Source organism: Chanodichthys erythropterus, chromosome 3, assembly GCF_024489055.1.
Source record: "Chanodichthys erythropterus isolate Z2021 chromosome 3, ASM2448905v1, whole genome shotgun sequence".
In the NCBI taxonomy this organism is placed as follows: Eukaryota; Metazoa; Chordata; class Actinopteri; order Cypriniformes; family Xenocyprididae; genus Chanodichthys; species Chanodichthys erythropterus.
This window is the reverse complement of record NC_090223.1, coordinates 10868787-10889561: the sequence shown is the minus strand read 5'-3', so window position 1 is coordinate 10889561 and position 20775 is coordinate 10868787. Positions and strand designations below refer to the sequence as shown.

The 20775-nt window shown below is 37.1% G+C and overlaps 1 protein-coding gene across 2 annotated transcripts; it reads right to left on the bottom strand.

The window, feature by feature from the left end:
• Positions 1 to 7052: 7052 nt before the first annotated feature.
• LOC137017046 (uncharacterized) lies at positions 7053 to 20775 on the bottom strand. Of its 2 annotated transcripts, XM_067380954.1 has the most exons (10): positions 20649 to 20758; positions 20464 to 20535; positions 18510 to 18842; positions 17125 to 17445; positions 16757 to 16885; positions 16175 to 16486; positions 12843 to 13154; positions 12422 to 12733; positions 11791 to 12102; positions 7053 to 8492 (listed from the first exon to the last, which is right to left on the bottom strand). In XM_067380954.1, exons 2-10 carry the CDS (start codon positions 20528 to 20530, stop codon positions 8386 to 8388), a joined length of 2205 nt encoding a protein of 734 aa, XP_067237055.1. In that variant the 5' UTR covers positions 20531 to 20535; positions 20649 to 20758; the 3' UTR covers positions 7053 to 8385. The 2 variants fall into 2 exon arrangements, with proteins under 2 accessions (XP_067237055.1, XP_067237053.1); XM_067380952.1 differs by having other exon boundaries at positions 20464 to 20775.

Here is a 20775-nt window from a genome sequence, read left to right as displayed (position 1 = left end):
TCAGATGAGTGTGAATCATCAGATTGTGTGAAGGTCAAACTCACCAGCTCTTCTTGCCCAGATGATCTGAAGAAGAATCACAGTAGGAGCAGCAAACACTGCCATCTCAACAATGATCACAATCACTGCAAGAAACACGTGTGGAAGAAGAAGAAGAGAAACTGGACATGACTGAAGTCAAGGGTATTAAACTATGAATAATTATTGACAAGCATTTATAGACTGACGTGTCGTACCTCTGAATAATGTTCTAGCAGTCACACAGATGACAGTTTCTGATGCTGGATCTGTGGATCACATCTGTTAGTTCAATTCAAACATGATGCAGCAAATAACACTTGAGCCTATATTTTTGGACTTTAACGATTTGTTCATTCATCAGTGCAGGTTTGAAAACATCTGTAAACATTTAATCGCATGAAGCTCTTTCTTCTTTGAGTTCAGTCAATCACAGTGAACTGCAGACATTATTATAGAAGTTTCATTAGAACGCAGACTGAACTGGACATTCATTTTAATGTTTCTTGAGCAAAATGAAAAAAAATAAAATAAAATTTTTTAGCACATTGACAAATTTAATTAGAGTTAGTTTGCACAAAGTTCTTGATCCCCTGTACTCCATCTCATAATGTCCTTATAGAGGAATCAATTATGTCTAAGGACTGATTTCAGAAGAAAAGTCACTGCAAAGCACCGATGTGAGAAAGACAGTGATGATGTACCTTTAGATTCAAGATAACTCTAGCATTATCTATCATTATAAATAGCGTGTCTAACAGAGAGTCTTCCAGAATTGATTCATGAGATTGTTTTCTCACCTGAATACTTGACAGTGTATCTGACTGAGGTCTGGAGTTGATTTCTGAGAGTAAGCTGACATCTCCACTCTCTGTTGTCATCTTCATTCAGGAGTGTTGTAGTCAGAGTGATGATACAGTGATATGATGAAAAATATATCTGATATCTGGAGTCTGTCTTCAGATCAACACCAGCCTGATTCACCCACAACAGCTGAAGACCCTCATGATGAACCCAATGATCACAGGAGAATACAGAATACAACTGACAGGAGAGAGTCACAGAGCGACCTGGACTGATCTCAGTCTGTGAGGAAGATGATGATGATGATGATGATGATGATGATGATGATGATGATGGAGACACTGAAACTGAACACAAGACACAAATCACAGACTCTTCAATCATCATCTGAGTTTAAAGGAAGAATTTGCCCTTTTTAAATTGACCACATAAGCATAAAATTACCATGAAGAACATGCAGATAAACACGTGCATCATTTATTTGTTGTTCTCCATTCAGATATTGTCTGCAGATGTAAAATCCATAATCTTCTTTTGGGACGTTCTTGATGTTCAGAGAGCAGTCAGACCCCAGACTCAGTCTCTCATGTCTCTCTGTGTCTTTCTTCTTTATCCCTAAATTAATCAGTTCAACTGCTGCTGAATGTCTGTCATAGATCCATGTAGTTGATTTGCAGTCAGAAAGAGCATTATTACAGGACAGACAGACATTTTCACCAGAACTGATGAACTCATGCGTCTCATTCACTCCACTGGTACCTGAAACACAGTACATCTGAGTGATTATTATGATCTATATTAATAAATGAAGACGTAAATCATACCAGCAGAAAAATCAGACAATTCAAATGATACAGTCCTTTTTCCTCACTTAATGCAAACAACACTCTCTCAGCTGTTGAAATCTCTGAATATGAAGATAATCATTGAATTTGAGTGACTCTATGTCCAGTATCAGGAATAATACAGTATGATCTGTATGTATCAATACACAACTCTGAGATCACAATGTGAATGTGTGCAAGAATAAACTGAGCATGTTCAAATCAACTCTTTCCAGACTAATTCCACTAAATGTCTATAGAGAAAATCCAGATATCTTTACCTGTGAGAAGTGAAGAGAGAACGATCAGTCCCAGCAGACACAGATCACACTGATCAGCCATTTTCTGTTTCTGACAGTCTCTCTTTTCTCTTTTCTTTATATATAGTTACAGCACTTCACTCAAAACTCCCTCTAGAGAGCCGAGCGCTGACCCTAACTTAACCCCACCATGTTTCCTAAGAACTAACCCTAAACATAACCACTAACCAAAGGGGAACAGACTTTGACAGGACAGTAGTTGTTCTTCAGTGAGAGGAGTGCATATTGTAAACCACACTTCAACCCACATCTGCTCTGAACAGTTTATACAGGCTTCTGCACACGAGAGTTTTAGTTATTTTGTTAGTTTTAGTTATTTCTTTTAGCATGCCGTCAAATTCTACAAATAAAATCCTTAAATTATCGGTGATAAAATTGATTTGTTACAGAAGAGGTATCCACTATCATGACTCATAATTTCAAAAACAGTTTTAAAAGTATTTTAAAGTAATTAATAGTATCAGCTCCAGTTTGGTCAAGCGTCTTTAAAGCAGATATTAACTGTCTTCTGAGAGTTTGTACACATCGATTATAACATGGTGCTTTCTCTCTCCATCCCTGAGAAAACATATCAGATCCAGGCTCCTTTATTAACACTGCTAACACCCTGACTGTAGTGGAGACACAGATATAGCAGGAGGAGACTCTTCTTTTCCCATCGACCAGTTTAAATCTGGCCATGGCACTGGTCATCACATCCATCAACTCCTGGAGAGAGGGAGGAGACAAGCTTAACTAAAACATCCGTCTCAACTCCTGTGAACTGATCACATTGAGCAGCCAGACCCATTGAGAGCTGATCGAGTGTGCTCCGCTCCTAAACACGACACACATCGTTTGTTTCATCACTGTAATAAAGCATTTCCATGACGTAACGCACATTTAAACCAACTAGCCATCTGTTTGACACTTTGTCTTAAAAACACAGCATGCAGGTTAAATCCACACGCACAGACAGATAAACGGATTTCTGAAGACAAAAGAGCTGATGATGTTCATGGACTGCCGTAGCCAATCAGAAATCGGTGTTTATCACATGTGCTTCAGACACCAGTTCACACGGAGCGTTGTCATAGCATCAACACCATCACACAGTTTCACTTCAAAAGTGAGAGCCTCGAATGAGGGAAATTTAAATGTGGTTTCTAGAGCTGGAAATTAAAATCTTAAAAAGTCATGGAAATTTCTATAATGAATATTATTTTTACTAGTCATGTAAAACTCTAAAACATTTCATCAGGTATAAATGACTAAACAAGACTATTTTTATGAAAGACAAAATGGCACACATGAGACTCATGATTGCTATATTTAGTTTGCTGATGACACAGTTATTGTAAGTTTGTTGGTTGGTGAGGAAAGGGAACATGGCCTATTGTCGAGTATTTTGCAAATTTGTGTGGAGAGGCTGGTCTACTTCTGAATACTGAGAAAACCAATTACATGTGCATCGATCTGTGGCAAAATCATGCAGCAAAATCATGCAGCAATCTCATGTGCGATTGTCAATAATCATTCGAATGAATTGGTTGAAAGTTATAAGTACTTAGGCATTATTAGCGATAATAAATTACATTTTGTAGAGAATACGACAGAACACGACATTTCCTTTGATTTGTAGGTTTGCATTTTTTGAAGGTCAAACTAAAGAATGCAATATAAAAGATTGTAAATGACTGCAGTAAAATATTTGGTGTGAAATTGCCTGGATTTTCAGATTTGTTTGATAATCAGGTGATAAAGAAAACAAATCACATTATATCTAACATATCGCACCCTCTTTATGATTTATTTCAGATCCTCCCCTCAGGATCTTTGTATAGGATCCCTTTAGCTAAGACAAACAGATTTAAGTTTTCATTTGCACCATGTACTGTTCATTTGCTTAATTCAAATAGGAAGAGGTAGTTTTAGTCTTGTATGTAGTTTATTTATTTATTTTTTATCATGCTGCGGAACAAATTGCACCTAAAGGGGACAAATACAGTTTTACAATAAAATACCAATTTTCAAAGATTCATTAACAAAAAACTATACAGCAACTGAACAAGTAAAACAAGAAATTGAGTCACTGTCCAAGCATAAAATAATGAGTGAACATTACATATAAGGTCATTTGTTTGTTGCATCTCTACAAACATATGATAAATGTGATTAAAGAATCATCATAACTGTATTACATCTATAATCAGAATTAAGTCAAACAAACTCAGAGTCTGTATGAAGTTTTACAGTGACATTTTGCATCTATTCCATAGTCAAGACTTTCTAAACAAAATAGCTGATATACAGTGGGTACGGAAAGTATTCAGACCCCCCTAAATTTTTGACTCTTTGTTATATTGCAGCCATTTGCTAAAATCATTTAAGTTCATTTTTTCCCTCATTAATGTACACACAGCACCCCATATTGACAGAAAAACAGTTGACATTTTTGCAGATTTATTAAAAAAGAAAAACTGAAATATCACATGGTCCTAAGTATTCAGACCCTTTTGCTGTGACACTCATATATTTAACTCAGGTGCTGTCCATTTCTTCTGATCATTCTTGAGATGGTTCTACACCTTCATTTGAGTCCAGCTGTGTTTGATTATACTGATTGGACTTGATTAGGAAAGCCACACACATGTCTATATAAGACCTTACAGCTCAAAGTGCATGTCATAGCAAATGAGAATCATGAGGTCAACGGAATTGCCTGAAGAGCTCAGAGACAGAATTGTGGCAAGGCACAGATCTGGCCAAGGTTACAAAAAAAATTCTGCTGCACTTAAGGTTCCTAAGAGCAAAGTGGCCTCCATAATCCTTAAATGGAAGACGTTTGGGATGACCAGAACCCTTCCTAGAGCTGGCCGTCCGGCCAAATTGAGCTATCGGGGGAGAAGAGCCTTGGTGAGAGAGGTAAAGAAGAACCCAAAGATCACTGTGGCTGAGCTTCAGAGATGCAGTCGGGAGATGGAAGAAAGTTGTAGAAAGTCAACCATCACTGCAGCCCTCCACCAGTCGGGGCTTTATGGCAGAGTGGCCCGACGGAAGCCTCTCCTCAGTGCAAGACACATGAAAGCCCGCATGGAGTTTGCCAAGATGGTGAGAAATAAGATTCTCTGGTCTGATGAGACCAAGATAGAACTTTTTGGCCTTAATTCTAAGCGGTATGTGTGGAGAAAACCAGGCACTGCTCATCACCTGTCCAATACAGTCCCAACAGTGAAGCATGGTGGTGGCAGCATCATGCTGTGGGGGTGTTTTTCAGCTGCAGGGACAGGATGACTGGTTGCAATCGAGGGAAAGATGAATGCGGCCAAGTACAGGGATATCCTGGACGAAAACCTTCTCCAGAGCGCTCAGGACCTCAGACTGGGCCGAAGGTTTACCTTCCAACAAGACAATGACCCTAAGCACACAGCTAAAATAACGAAGGAGTGGCTTCACAACAACTCTGTGACTGTTCTTGAATGGCCCAGCCAGAGCCCTGACTTAAACCCAATTGAGCATTAATTGTACATTAATGAGGAAAAAAAATGAACTTAAATGATTTTAGCAAATGGCTGCAATATAACAAAGAGTGGAACATTTAAGGGGGTCTGAATATTTTCTGTACCCACTGTATAAACTAAAAATATAAACAATATGGCTGATAGCCATTCTACACTTCCATAACTAAAATAGTGATTTAATTATAGCAGTTGTAATGTTTTCAGAGCTGTGATCTCACTGTTGAGGTTAGGAAACATGTTACTCAGAACATCTCTGAACCCAGTTTAGACTGATGATGAAATGGATTCTCAGTCGTTCTGATGACACTTCCTCTTCTTTCTTTAAGTGCGGCACGGAGTTCAACTCCGTATATTTTTTGAGTTAACGATGCAATGGCATAAGTTATGCAACTTTAATAAACAATTAGAGCGTCAGGATTTGCCTGTATAGCATTTAATGTAGAGTTATATTGTATTAACACACAATGTGTGTGGTGTGAGCAAATATCTTTATACTGAAACATGTTGATGAGTACAATGACATTCTCACCTAGAGAAAGACAATGAAAAGAAAACACAGTTGTATGCATGGATGCTTTTGTGAATGGACCTTGTGAAATTTCATATTGACTGTGAAACAAGCGGTAGTGTAATTCCTATAAATTTACTGAGCCCAGATTGCAGATTAACAGGATGCATTAAGTCACTGGGTGAAAACTTTTGAATTTGAAGATCAAGGTAAATTGTACTTATTTTTTCTTCCGGGAAACATGCAAGTATCTTCTGTTGCTTCCAGAGGGCAGTACTAAATGAAAAGCAGTGACATTTCAATAAAATAAGAAAAATTTGGACATCTTCATCCTGTTCAAAAGTTTTCACCCCCGGGCTCTTAATGCATCGTATTTCCTTCTGGAGCATCAGTGAATGTTTGAACCTTTTTTAATAGTTGTGTTTGAGTGCCTCAATTGTCCTCAGTGTGAAAAGATGAATCTCAAAATCATACAGTCACTGCTGGAAAGGGTTCAAATATGCAAAAAGTGCTTGAAAACTGATGAATCTGCAGGAGCTGGAGGATTTTTCTGAAGAACAGAGCTCAGTTTAACTGCTCAGGACAAACAAGAGACTCATGAACAACCATCACAAAACACAAAAACAGTCGTGGATCATCAGTTAACCACACACAGTATTGAGATGGTTCACATACTTATGAATGGGGTTATTTTAATAAATTCAGCTATTGTTTTGTCTTGTGGACTATATGTAAACATCTTTTATGTATAATATCTTACTCAGGACAGTACTAAATAAAACAAAATGCATTTTGTATGATCTCTCTTATTTTGTTAAAATGTTTCACATTTTCACAGATTCTGCAAGTAGTTCACATACTTTTTCTTACAACTGTATATCTAAACTACGATCAGCAGTGGTGATTGACTGGTGGCAAGACAGCAAAATAATGACATTGTATAGTTAAAAATGGAAACTACAGGCAAAATGACATAAATGTGCTAATAGTTAAATGAAATTAACTCTATAATAATCATATATACATACACATGAATTAGAATACAATGTATTTATTAAATTACATCATAGATACATTTGTTACATTTGTTACATTTCTTATGTTTTGGACAGAAATAAGTGAAGATTCATCCCTGAGGGTTGTAAAAAAAATGACTGAAATGCATAATTAAAAAAAAAAAAAAAAAAAAAACATCCTATACATTTTAGTAAACGATTACACTGAAGTCCTTCGTATTGCTGCTAACAATCCTTTTCATCGTGCTCTAGTTCAAGTATGTTGGCATCATAAAAATCATGTTTCATGACCAGATTAAGCCTGACTGTTACTGAATCACTATTACATGTGGATTCACAGACTCAAACACATCAGTGTCATTAATATATTGTGCCATTATTAAGCACAAACACTCTCTCCTGCTACCTTTGTAATTTACTAGATCTCAGTTTGAAATTTACTCTTGTAGATATATACATTTTGGCAATAAAAGTGTCATGAAAATACTGGAAAATCTAGACCCAAGTCCCAGAGGATAGTGTTAAAGCACCTAACACACCGTTTCCCTTTAAAGACAGAAACATGTTCTGACCTCAAGGTTAAACACAGTGATGGCTGGCCAAAAGAGGGCGCTCGGGTGCCATCCTCTGAGCCACACACACACACACACACACACACACAAAATAATAATTTATACAAATTGATTTTTAGATATGATATGATATGATATATGATAGAAATCATCTGTGCACAATATATGCTTATCCTCCTCATGTTGAGCTCTGAGGATCGCCTACAGGAGGCAGGCCTATCTAGCATCCTCAAATCCGATTATTTTATCGCCTTTAACAAGCCACTGCTAAAGACGAGTCCAGCCTAACAATGCTTACATTCTCAACACTTGTCAATGAATCTCTTTCTGTCTCAGAAGCTCGAGACTGCAAGAGATCATCCCCATTGTTTGGCATCTCAATTCCTGGCACTTTACTGCTGAAAATGAACCCACAATCAACTCAAATTCACTCATTAGTGGTACTGTATTCTGTGATTTAACAGTCAAATCGGCCATTTTTTTTTTTTTTTTCTAGCTATGCACCGTTATATCAACTGTCAAATGGCTATTTAACAATTACATTCAATCCCTTGCTTCTGACGGTGTGATTTTTTTAGTTTGTTACACCACCCCAAAAATGATTTGGCACCAGTCGTCACTAGTTAAACGTGCAAATTAACCTGCTTTTCATGCCATCACATATATCAGGCAGGGAATACTGGTGTAATAACTACAGATCACAATGATCTTTTAGTAATTTCACAGCTCAACAGCACCGAACAGATAGTGTCTTTATGTGGGGTGGATCTTAGTGCTTCATTAAAAATAAATAAATAAAAATAATGGGAATAAGATGAATCTGTCAAACACTACTGCTGCTGTTCACTGGAAGCAAGGGTATCCCCTCTGGGTTTTCTCTCTGATGGGATCCCCCAGCATCTCCACTGTCTATCTCTGTCATACTGTTCCCTGTAAGAACACAGAAAGAACCACAGATGGTGAATGACTGTTGATGCTGAAACTATATGGAGCATTTTAGTGTTTCTATAAATCTGCAATACACAGAGTGTACATATCAGAGATTTTTATATGATCAAAGACAAATTTATGTCAAATATCAGTCTTTTTTTGCTATATGTTTATACTATATGTTTTCTTTTTAATACTGGGGAATGGTAGTAGGACTTCTAACTTTATTTTTATAATTTATACTTAACATTACTAACAGTTGATTACTTTCATATTATATATTTAGGGGCCAAGCACCGAAAGTGCGTAGACACCTACTGTAATCGTTGGCGTTCTTTTTAATTATTCTTCCATTTCTTCTTCTTCCGCTCTGTGAGTCTATGGCAGCCCATAGAACCGCTCGTGGGAAAGTTGTGAAATTTGGCACACAGTTAGAGGACAGTTTGATCTGTGTCCATAGCTAATTTAGAGTCTCTAACTCAATCCCTCTAGTGCCACCAGCTGTCCAAGGTGAAAATTTTTCCGCCATTTTGAATTTTCTGAAAAACCTACTTTTTCAAACTTCTCCTAGGCCGTTACTCCAATTTTCACAAAAACTGAACCAGATCATCTTCAGACCATGCAGACAAAAAGTTATGGAATTCAAGTTGATTTCTCAAACAGTTTTCGAAAAATACGCGAATGTATATACTATGTACTTGTGCACTATGCACTCATCCATGTAGTGCGTGAATTGTATAAGGTTATTTTGTCATTTAACAACGGAGTCCGATCCTCCCTTCCCCTCCACTACGTAATTAAAGCTGCAACAGTTGAGTGCATGAAGTGTCCAACATTCCACACTTCGTTTTTTCCGTTAATTTAGTGCATCATCCGGGTATTTAAAGTGCACTTTTTCTTTTTGGAATTTTCTGTGTGAACACACTACTCGCACTATTTATACTTAAAAATGTCATAGAATAGTGCACAAGTACACAAACTGGGACGCACCTTGTAACTCCACAACGCTTTATCGTATTCAGACCAAACTTGGTACATGTCATCACAAGCAAGACCTGAGGCAACATGCAGCGTTTCAGAGCAGCGCCACCTACTGGTGCAGAGATACACAAAAAATGTCTATTTTTGCTTATAGCTCCTGATGGGTTTGTCCAAAAATCATAAATTTCAGGGCATCATTCCGAGTCGAATGATATTCAATTTTCCCATATCGTCCATTTTGAATTTTGTGCTAAAATGCTGTATTTTATGAATGCATTAGCGTATCATTACAAAACTCGGTGTGGGTCTTTGGCACCATGCCCTGACAGTACACTAAAAGTTTTGGCACACCTTGTGGTCAAAAGTTATAATGAAATTGACAAAAATGCTAATAAGTTTTGACTATATTAACCGATTGTAAACTGGTGACTGTGAAACTGGTGTCAGTAGATTTCTTGGGTCACGCTGACAACATAGATATCAAATTTGCCATAGTCGGCTGAACTTCCTGTCCGCCATATCGTTTTTCTTGCTTTTCTTACTAAACCTACTTTTTTTTTTTTCGAACTCCTCCTAGGCCTTTCCTCCGATTTTCACAAAAATCAAACCGTATCATCTTTAGACCATGCTGACAAAAAGTTATGGATTTCAAGTCGATGCGTCAAACTGTTTTCATATACCGGAGCAACGAATTTGAGGCATGATGCAAAACCCACTCTTGAAGCTGTATCTCTGCAATGCTTTGACATATTGACAACAAACTTTGCATGAGTCACTGTCACCTTACTTTGACCATACCACAACAATTTGGTCACAGTGCCACCTATTGGTTGAAAGTCATGAATCATTAAATCATTATTATTGAAGGTATTTATGATTTTTCTGTCATTTTGCCTAAATATGTCTTTGATTGCTCAATGTTGCAGTAAGTCTGATGCTCCCAGCTATGCTGGGATGACGTGTTGTGCCTTCTTTTCGCTTGGCCCCGATAACTGCTGCTTGCAGCTATATTTAACTACTGAAAATGGATTTAATTTAGTAGAAAGTTGTGTAGTATTCTTCACAGAGATCTGGGGCCGTATTCACAAAACATTTTATCTTACCACTAAGAGTTCTCCTAAATAGCAGTAAAAGTTCTTAGCTAAGAGTTTTCTCTTAAAACCTATTCACAAAGCTGCTGAGACAAACTTTTACTAAGGAGTAGACTGAAGTCTTAAGCTAAGAGTAAGGGCGGGGTTGACCTCGTTGCTATGGAGTAAACACACAGTGATTGGCTGATGGGGGAGGAGTCAGTGATTTAATCATAGAAATATTGTAGAATGAGGTGTCATGTTTCCATATTAAAATAAAGGTTTTAAAATACAAATGTTGCATTATTCAAATAAATATTTTTTAATAAAAATGTTGCCATAGTCAAAATAAAATGTTGCCATAAAGGTTTTAAAATGTAGGCTAAGTGTCACTAACTATACAGTTAATTGTCCTCTTGGATGTCTGCATCTCAAGAGAATGCAGAATTCAAGCAACAAATTATGTTTTATGAACAAAGTTTGGGAGGAACACATTCAAACAGTCTTTCTAATCAGCTCGAGAGGATGAATATATACACAGATGAGAGCCGACTCGCCTATAGTTACTTCGACAGTTTTCTGCATCCCTCCACCACCACACTCTTCGCTCTCGGCTGGGGATACGGGGAGAACTTTGGGTTTGGGCTGAATTTCAAGCTCTGAGCCCTCGATCCCTTTGGACAGCACACCAAATACCCTTTTTTTATATATATATATAAATATATAAATATATATATATATATATATATATATATATATATATATAATTTTTTTTTTTTTTCTATTCAATCATTTGTAAGTGTGAACTCATGAAAACCATTGCCACAGGTAATCAGACAATATTCATTTATTTGTTAAAGTTTTTTTTTTTTTTGCGTCTCATCGTAGATTCAAATCTATAAATCAAAATGTATTGCATTTATGAAGAAAAAGTTGAGCACCCAAGGCTCTATCCTCTATTGTCTCAATGGTGTTCAGTGTCTTTGGGTGGATGAGGACTGTTTGTGATTTGGTCTTAGTGACTCAGGAGTCCTCTTGACTACTCCTAACATTTCACAGACTTAGGAGCTAGATTTAGCGCTAAAATGCTTTGTGAAATACTCTTAGAGCAAAAATGTAGGACTCCTAAAATTAGAACTGACACGCCCATTATGTTTAAGAGTTTCTCCCAAATCAGCAAGTTAGGAGCTACTTTTAGCCTTAAGATGTTTTGTGAATACGGCCCCTAATCAATAATCAATACTCACCACGCACAGTAACTCTGAATCGCTTATATTTGGTCTCTCTGCTGCTGATGATCTTGAGTTTATACAGTCCAGAGTCAGTGTTTGTGAAGTTTGTGATGGTCAGAGATCCAGTCTGATGGTCCAGCTTCAATCTGTCCCTGAATCTCCTACCAGAACCATCATATGTACATGTCCTCTTATTCTCTATATCAGCTTTAGCGATAAGATTGTCGTCGGGGCCGAACATCCACAGTACCAGAGCATCTCCCTGTAGTTCACTAATATCATTGTTTAGTACGGCACAACCTCCCTCCTTCACTTGTTCTTTGTTTTCTTAATTTTTTTTCAGCATCATATGGAAGAGAAAGAGAAAATTTAGATTAATTTCATGATCATTTCTGTCTTCTTATTTAAGTCCTGCTTTAAGAGTTTTATTTATCAACTTTTGATGAACTTTTGAACAGTTTGATGTTTGGTCTTACAATCTGCAAGTAAAATGTACTTGTTTTTCTTTCTCATCTTACTCTTTACTTTCAAGAATCTCTATTCTGAAAAAGCATGTTTGTCTTTGAGGTTCATTTCAGATTATCTAAACTGTAGTTATGTAGACTGAAACAAATCATTATTAGATTAAAAGACATGAAATACTCACCTTTGACAATAACCACAAATCTTTTGCATTTGTTCCCTCTGCTGCTGCTGATCTGCAGCTTATAAACATCAGAATGTGCGATGCTGATGTTCCAGATGGTCAGAGATCCGGTCCGGTGATCCAGCTGCAGTCTGTCTCTGAATCTCACATCATTTCCACGATACAGTGAGATCTTACTGGTGGCTTTGTTGATTTCAGCAATGCAAGTGTCATTGTCTCCATGTGTCCACAGTATCTTACTGTCTCCATCTAGTTCAGTAATACCAGTGTTTAGAGTGACGGAGTCTCCAGCGGTCACTTTCAGTGTATCCACTTCATGTCACGACACCACATGCAACAGAAAATTATGATCATAAGAACATGCAGGTGAACAACTCTCTGAATACTCAATATAATTTCATTAAAAACTTTAGCTACTCACACCATACTGTAACTCTAAATTTCCTATATGAGATGTTATTTCTGCTGCTGATTTGTAGGTGATAAACTCCAGAGTCTGTGCTTTTGTTGTTTGAGATACTGAGAGATCCAGTCTTATTATCCATATTCAGTCTTCCTCTGAATCTCTCATCATCAGCATAATTATATGAGATATGATTGGTGTTTCTATCTCTTTTAGCTATAATGGCGTCTTCAGATCCAAACCCCCAGAGCACCTTATCATCTGTCTGTAATTCAGGAACACCAGTGTTTAGAGTGAAGCTTTCTCCCTCTGAGAACCGCAGTGAGTCCACTGAACATGAAGAAATATGAACATGAGAACAAATAAGGGTGAGCTGGTGAAAATCTGAATCCGGAATATGAGGTATACATGCAACATTAAGCACATTCAGCTTAATATTTGATTAATTCACATATTTCTGTTATAGGAATGCGCAGGAAGACAGGAAATTAAGGGGAGAGGAGGGAACAGGATCATGATGTGACACACCGACCGGTTTCTAACCTGAATCTCAATGAGCAAACAATATTTTACATATTTTGCTTATATTTCATTATACTGTGACAAAATTTCAGAAAATATAGATCTATAAATTTGTCAGTAATGCACACCCCTAATCACACCCTACATTTTTCACGTTAAAGCTGCAATATGTAATATTTCTGTTCGCTAGAGGTCACTAGAGGTCTATTCAAAACAAAGGCGTAGCTTGATGACATCAAGTTTTATTGAGGAATATTGGGACATGTGGGGGACGTTCAAGCTCAAACCGGTGCGCAACGTTTTGCTACGTTTTCCGGGTTGAACGACATGTTTCCTGGAAACGGTCTGCAACGGTGTGCAACGGGTTTGAGATACGTTTTCTCTTGTTTGGTGGGTGTGTCAGAAATGTCAGCCCAATCAGTGGCAAGATGTATATAAACCACGTGGTAAGAGACTTAATGTAACATAAAAATACTATACTTATATATTTTGCTATTGTATTGTGATGTGACACTTTAATAAAGTTTTCTATAATCAGAGGAGAATAGTTGGTAAATATTACAATATCATATATATAGCACAACAACAGTGATCAGCAATATTGATAAGCCTAATACAAGCAATAAAAATAATATAGATCAACACAGTCACGGAGGTAAGAAGTGGATTATCCTTCACCTGAAATGTTTGTCTTTTCATCATGAAGTGCAAGTCAAATGTTGCATAACAATAATAGAAGTTTCCACAAATCCCTTCACTCAATTGGGATGTTCTCTTTTATTCTGGATGGCAAGGGCAGTGCCTGTAACATCGAGCGTATTTTGTAGTATTAAGCAAAGAATGGCCTTCTCAGCTGCCATAGATGCAACTCTTGCGTCATCAGAACAGGGTGTTCAACGCGCCACCGTTTCCGTTTAAAAAACGTTTTGTCGGAGCTGAACGCAGCCGTGGTCTCCATCTCAACGGACGGTGGAAAAGAATAGGTATAGGGATTGGAGTTGGGCAGAAATCATGTTCATGGATGTGATTATTAACGTTACTGTAGTATGAAGCAGAGCAGGAGTGAGTGTTGTGGAGCTGAACGAGGAGCTGGAGCGATTGATCAACACACGCCTCACGAGCAGCGGGACTTTTATTATGACACAGTCGCCGGCGCTGCTTCCGCTTTTCCAGTCATGAGTATGAGGTAACGCAGCTCTGTTTATCATATTAGATACATTTGAGAGTGTTGAAAATGATGTTATAACGTTACTCTGTGTGTTCGCTCGGTGGCTGCTGTGAGACACTGTTACACACTGCAGTAAGATACATCGATTTTACAATTAATATGATAATGCTGGATGGGTTGTGTTGATAAATGGCATGAATGAATTTTAAAACGTATTGTATGATGGAGAAAATGCTGTTACTAAAAATAAAGCTGCATCTGATTATGCTATGTTAGCTACTTCACAAAATAGTGTTTTTCTCTGAGGCATGGTAAAGCATGGTACTCGCAAAAAAATCAAGAAAATTAGATTTAAACAATAAGACTAAACGTGTTGAGCTATATAACAACAATTAGTTTTCTGTCTATAAATATATAAAAACAGTTGTTCCCTTGCCTATTAAAACATGTAATATATTAAAGCGTCTTTGGTATTTCCATGGTTTCTACAAAATAAAATGAAGCTTTTTTTCACATAAAAGTGTGAAAACCGATGGTCGAATTGAATTTAGCTGAGGAGGAACACTGAGGTATGTCTTTATTTATTTATTTTTTATGCGTGTTATGTTTGAATAACTAAATTAATGCTATGCCTTTCTATTTAAGTGACTATAATCTGATTATAAACTAAGTATTAGACTACTGATGCTTAACACACCAGCAAATGACATCTCACCGGAGGTTTTCGAGCTGGCTTATATTAATACGGAAGTTCTAAAGAACACTCCGTGCATATAGTCCATTAACATGCGACTCCTCACACGTCCCGGAGCCTTGGTTAAAATTGCAATTTCCTCACGATTTACAAATAGTTGGAAACATTTGGGATATAGTAAGTACTCAAGTGAACAAAATATATAACACTGGCCTAGTGGTTTTTGGATATTTTACTGCAAAAATATTACATATTGCAATATTTTTGCAATTAACTCTATTTTCCATCAATCCATGTTTTGACTGTTATATGGTGCTATTACACATCTTCTGAAAGAGAACAGAATCTCCAGATCAAAACACATGAGAAGAAGTAGAAACCAGTGATAGAAGCATTGCTGATGCACATGTAAAATAATGCCGTCAACAGATTTTAAAACAGCATATAGATCAAAACAGCTGAACGAAATGTTGAACCCATGAAGAGGAAACAACTGAGGCTTTGGGGGCGTTGATGGACTCTGTCAACTCCATCTGTGTTTTGATCATCAGTCTGAATCTGGACCAGCTGTTGGTCAAAAACACAGCTCTCTTTTGTTCAAAATGTTGCTTTTTAAATAAAATTTAGGGTATGTTTAACGTTTTTAACTGGTAGCATGATGCAGCCTTTTAGTTGTTTCCGCAGATACGCATGAACGTCGTCATCTGTTTTTAGCACACTGTTTCCATGTAAACACAGAGGCTCTTTCTGTTGATATATTGCAGGGAAACAGACAGGTTCAACAGCCTGTTTTACTTAGAAATGCATTACATTCGTGAAATGAGTAGCGAACGCCATTTCATGACTTTCTAATGAATGTGAGCTAACACACCTTCAGTGATTGGCCTCTAATAACCTGCACTAAAAGCAAGAAGTCTAGAGTAGCAGCACTGATAATATTAACTACACTGAGACGGAGCTGCTCACCATAGAGCATAACCCTGAATCTTTTGGATTTGCTCATTTTGTTGATGAAGAGCTTCAGATGATAATCTCCAGAGTGTGTGATTTTGACATCTCTGATGGTGAGATCTCCAGTCTCACTGTTCAGATGCAGTCGCTCTCTGAATCTCTCGTCATCTCCAAATGAGGTCTCTTTGGTCTGTACGTTAATTTGAGCAATGTCAGAGCCTCTAGGTCCGAAACTCCAGAGTATTTTATCATATCTCTGTAGTTCAGTTATACCAGTGTGTAGAGTGACAGAATCTCCCGCTGTCACTTCTTTGGTCTTCATTTCATCTGTTCATAGCACCCAGATAAGGAAAAAAATATATTTTGTGAGTGAACAAACTGAATGAAACCATCATATACACAATAAACACACAATGCAATCAAGAACTCTACTGATGTTATTCTGAAAATCTGCAGTTTAATAGCTTGTGAATGCCCAGTTCTCTCAATCTCTCTAAAGAACCCAAAGTAACAGTTTCTTACTTTTATGGTGTTAAATTATTTCCTTGAAACCTTTTAATGACTTAAACAGATCAAGTAGGAAACCTGAATCCTTACCCTTTAGTCGAGAATACTTTCGGCGATAGTAACACACACAAGCGATTACAACTGCAGCCACAACCAGCAGCACAGAGATACAAACCAGTGCAGCTAAAACACCTGAAGACACACTTGGTTCAGGAACAGCTGGAGAAAGAGACAGTCATTAAAAGGCCTATCATTCATATTCATGTACTGTTTTATTAAAGAACTCTCATTGATGCCTGGACAAAAAAAGTTGCTGTTTGATCATGAATTCAAACATTATAAATCTTTTCACACGTTCTATAATAATATTACCATAGAAATTGAACAATTCATTGTTTTTTTTTTAAAGCATAATAATTTGCAATGTAAAAAGGATCATTAAAACATGATCTACTCACCAACTAACACTTCAAATCTCTTGTAAAAGGTCTCTTTAGTGTTGCTGATCTGTAGTTGATAAACTCCAGAATCTGCGGTCCTGCTGTTTGTGATGGTCAGAGATCCAGTCTGATCATCCAGCTGTAGTCTGTCTCTGAATCTCACATCTTCACCATATGAGATCTTATGAACTATAATATCGATTTCTGCTATTAAAGTGTCTGGACTCAACGGTCCAAACATCCACAGAATCACATCATATTTCTGAATTTCATTAACACCAGGATGTAGAGTGATGGATTCTCCCTCTTTCTGGTTTGTTATCCCAGCAAAAAACACATCTGGAGAAAAAACAAAAACAGATTTCTAATTTCACTGATTGATCAGATATTCAATGAGATAATAGTCTATCATAAGTGGATTCTGGAGAATCAGTTAATGGTAGGTATGGAAGGTACACAAGATGTCAAATGCCAGTTTCCTGAGGATGAGATCCTTCTTGTTTTTATAGTTTGTAGTATGGTGTATAGATGTCATTCTTATAAAAAAGTTATGTTTTTTACAGTCCTTTGGCCAATGACATTACTGCATCCAAAGGTAATCAAGACAGTAGGTCCTCTAGTAAATAATCGAAGAGTAAGCATAACATAAAAATGCTCTACAAAAAGCAAAACATGAAATAAAGCAACACGTACATTTGGGCAACAAACAAACAAGGAAGCAAGAGCAGCAGACAGCATGAGGCAAATTAAACTGGATCTGATTCTTCTGCTACTTCCCCATTTTATACAAAACATATGCCTTGTCCAAATACCCACACCTGCGGTCTTGGCCACTTCAGAGCGTGTGCACATGACAGGAAGTAAGTGTGCAAAAATGCCCAAGTGCAGTGCCCTTAATGCACACTAAACCCACACTATCTTGAATACCGCTTCTGATCGCCATTCGAAGCCAAGCGAATCATGCATTATGTTCTGGAACTCACTTGCCTCAAAATAGCGAGATGTCAGGGAAAACATACAACTGTAAGTTAAATTAATTATATAGTACAAGATGAGCATTTATGGTTAAAATGTATAAAATGTATTTATTTTTTTAGAAAATGAGCGATGGTTTCTCTAGATAAGACCCTTATTTCTCGACTGGGATCGCTGTAAACTATAATTTTGACCTTCAACCGTTTGGTGCCCATTGAAGTCCACTATATGGAGAAAAATCCTGGAATGTTTTCATCAAAAACCTTCATGTCTGTTTGAAGTTTCATTTGAAAGTGATCTAATCCTTTAAACGGTTTCACTACACACTTATATAGCCAATCAGAATTGAGTTTACAGACAGACCATGGTATTAATGTTTCTGTACACAGACAACATGGCTATAAAACATCTAGACCTGAGCCACTCACCATGGACGGTCACACTGAATGTCTTGTATGAGGTCTCATTGCTGATGATCCTAAGCTGATAATCTCCAGAGTGTTTGGTCCTGATGTCACTGATGGTCAGGGATCCGGTCTGATTGTCCAGCTGCAGTCTGTCTCCGAATCGTCCGTCGTCAACATCATAAATTGAAATCATCAGATTTTTTCCACTGAGTTTAGCGATGATAGACTTCTGAGGTCCATACATCCACATCATCAGATCAACCTTGTGTATTTCAGTAAGGTCGGAGTGTAAAGTAATGGAATTTCCCTCCAAAATGGACAGCTTCTTAGTTTCACCAACCTCACCAGACACACCTGCAAACAGAAAAATCTGCAAATCTGAAGCGGCTTAAAACCATTTACACAGGAATCAACATTAACAATGTTTTGATTATAGTTTTAAAATGACAGTTTTAACAAAGTGTTATAAAACTGTTTAATTAAAAAAGAAAATAAATTATAGCCTATAAAGTCACAATAAATAAACAAAAATAATGTCCTACGCATGCAAGACTATATCACACGCTTTGATGTGTGTCATAATTCTGTGGTACTGGTTATTTTATATTTCTGAAACAGACAGAAACAATGAAATTATTAATTATTACACCGGGTACATCATTGGTCTCCCAGTAAGTTTTAAAAAAAAAAATATATGAAGATATAAATGATTAAATTAGTTGTAAATTAAATATTTTTAAACACTAACACAAAAAGAAAAGAATAATGCATTGACTGGTGTATGTAAAGGCCTATACATTAACACATATTAAAACACAATACTCTTCTGAGGTTTATAGGCTATTGTGTCTTATTAAAATTAATTGCTATCTCAAAAGGATGCGCTGCGCCTGCCTTGTGCGCGGCTCGCACCACAGCACAGTTGCACACAGGATTGCAATGCAAGATTTTCATAAATAACTTGCCATTTTGGTTTGTTTCTGAGCAAACCCTACAGTATACTTGGAATGGCCAATAGCCTACAGCACAGATTTGCATCTGCTTGAAAAGAGTGAAAGTCAACACCTCTGTGTGAAAAGAAGCAATGCTGAATGTGAGGTTCTGAGGTAAATATTTAAACACTGGCACTCGGGAACAGCCTTCATGTATGTCCAGATCACACACTGTGAGCTATCTGAGATTTCAGCTCCCACATCCAGTCTGAAACAGACAGCGACTTTACAAATGTGGAAAATCACAAAAGCAAAACGAAACCATATTATGACATTGGTGATAATAACAAGTATAACATAATATTGTAAAGTAGCTGTCTTTTTTCTGTGCATTTGTGATTTATTACCTCAGAAATAAATTATATTATTATCAGAATTATTTTATTTGACTGTTTTTTAAATTGTTTTAAATCAGGTAAATCAGGTTGTTTGAGTATGTGTTGTGTTCGACACATTTCAGGGTTTTGTGCTGCAATATCCTGCCTTGTCAAACTTTAAATAAAACGAAACTAAACTATAATTTCCTATCATAATTATAATATTTTAAACAAAAATAACATTCTTTAAGTAGCTGCTGGCATGAAGACTGTCATCAAAACTAAAGGTTTATATTCCAAATGAATATTTTATCACCTATTCGAAATAATCTATCAAACAGTTGCAATTTGAGGAGCGGTTTCAGTTCCAATCGCTAACGCGTTGTCTCAAAGACACGCCCACACTAGGAATGATATCATTAATATTCGCGCAAGCGCCATCCAGTGGAACAGAATATTACAGGAACCGAATATATTGTAACACCGGTTCTGCGAAGATTTCATCTGAAGCTCTTTTAGGGTCCTCCCTGCATCCCAATGTACATACTATCCGCCCTAAATAGTATTGAATATGAATATGCACATTGAGACGCAGGCTGTTTGTGGTTTGCATCTAGTCAGAGTAAGTAAAACCAAAAGTGTCGAAGAGTTAAATGTCTAACTTACCATTTAGAACTGTCAGAAAGACAGAGAGTAAAACAATGTTCCTCGTTTCGCTGTAGAGTTCCGTCATATCTGCTTTAATAAACATGAGATTGCAATGAAGGAATCTGCTCCCGTCTCTGAGCCACACATAAAACCGAATAACAGCTCTAAAAACAGATAGTTTAAAACGACTGCGTTATACTGACTGTTTATGGTTATTTTATCGAACTGGAAGAGGAATCATTAGTGCAAAGCATAAAAAGCTCGTAGTTTCCCCGACTGTTTTGAGTGACGTGTTTTGTTCACACCCATTCCGTGTTGCCAGATCGATCC

Bases quoted from the DNA above. Each gene is read 5' to 3' on its own strand.
- LOC137017046 (XM_067380952.1), bottom strand. From the start codon at position 20,548: ATGTTTATTAAAGCAGATATGACGGAACTCTACAGCGAAACGAGGAAC. The intron at 16,886-17,124 runs GTGAGTAGATCA...CTCTTTCTCCAG, and splicing joins GAGATTTGAAGTGTTAGTTG to CTGTTCCTGAACCAAGTGTG. The intron at 16,487-16,756 runs GTAAGGATTCAG...TGCTATGAACAG, and splicing joins AAAGTATTCTCGACTAAAGG to ATGAAATGAAGACCAAAGAA.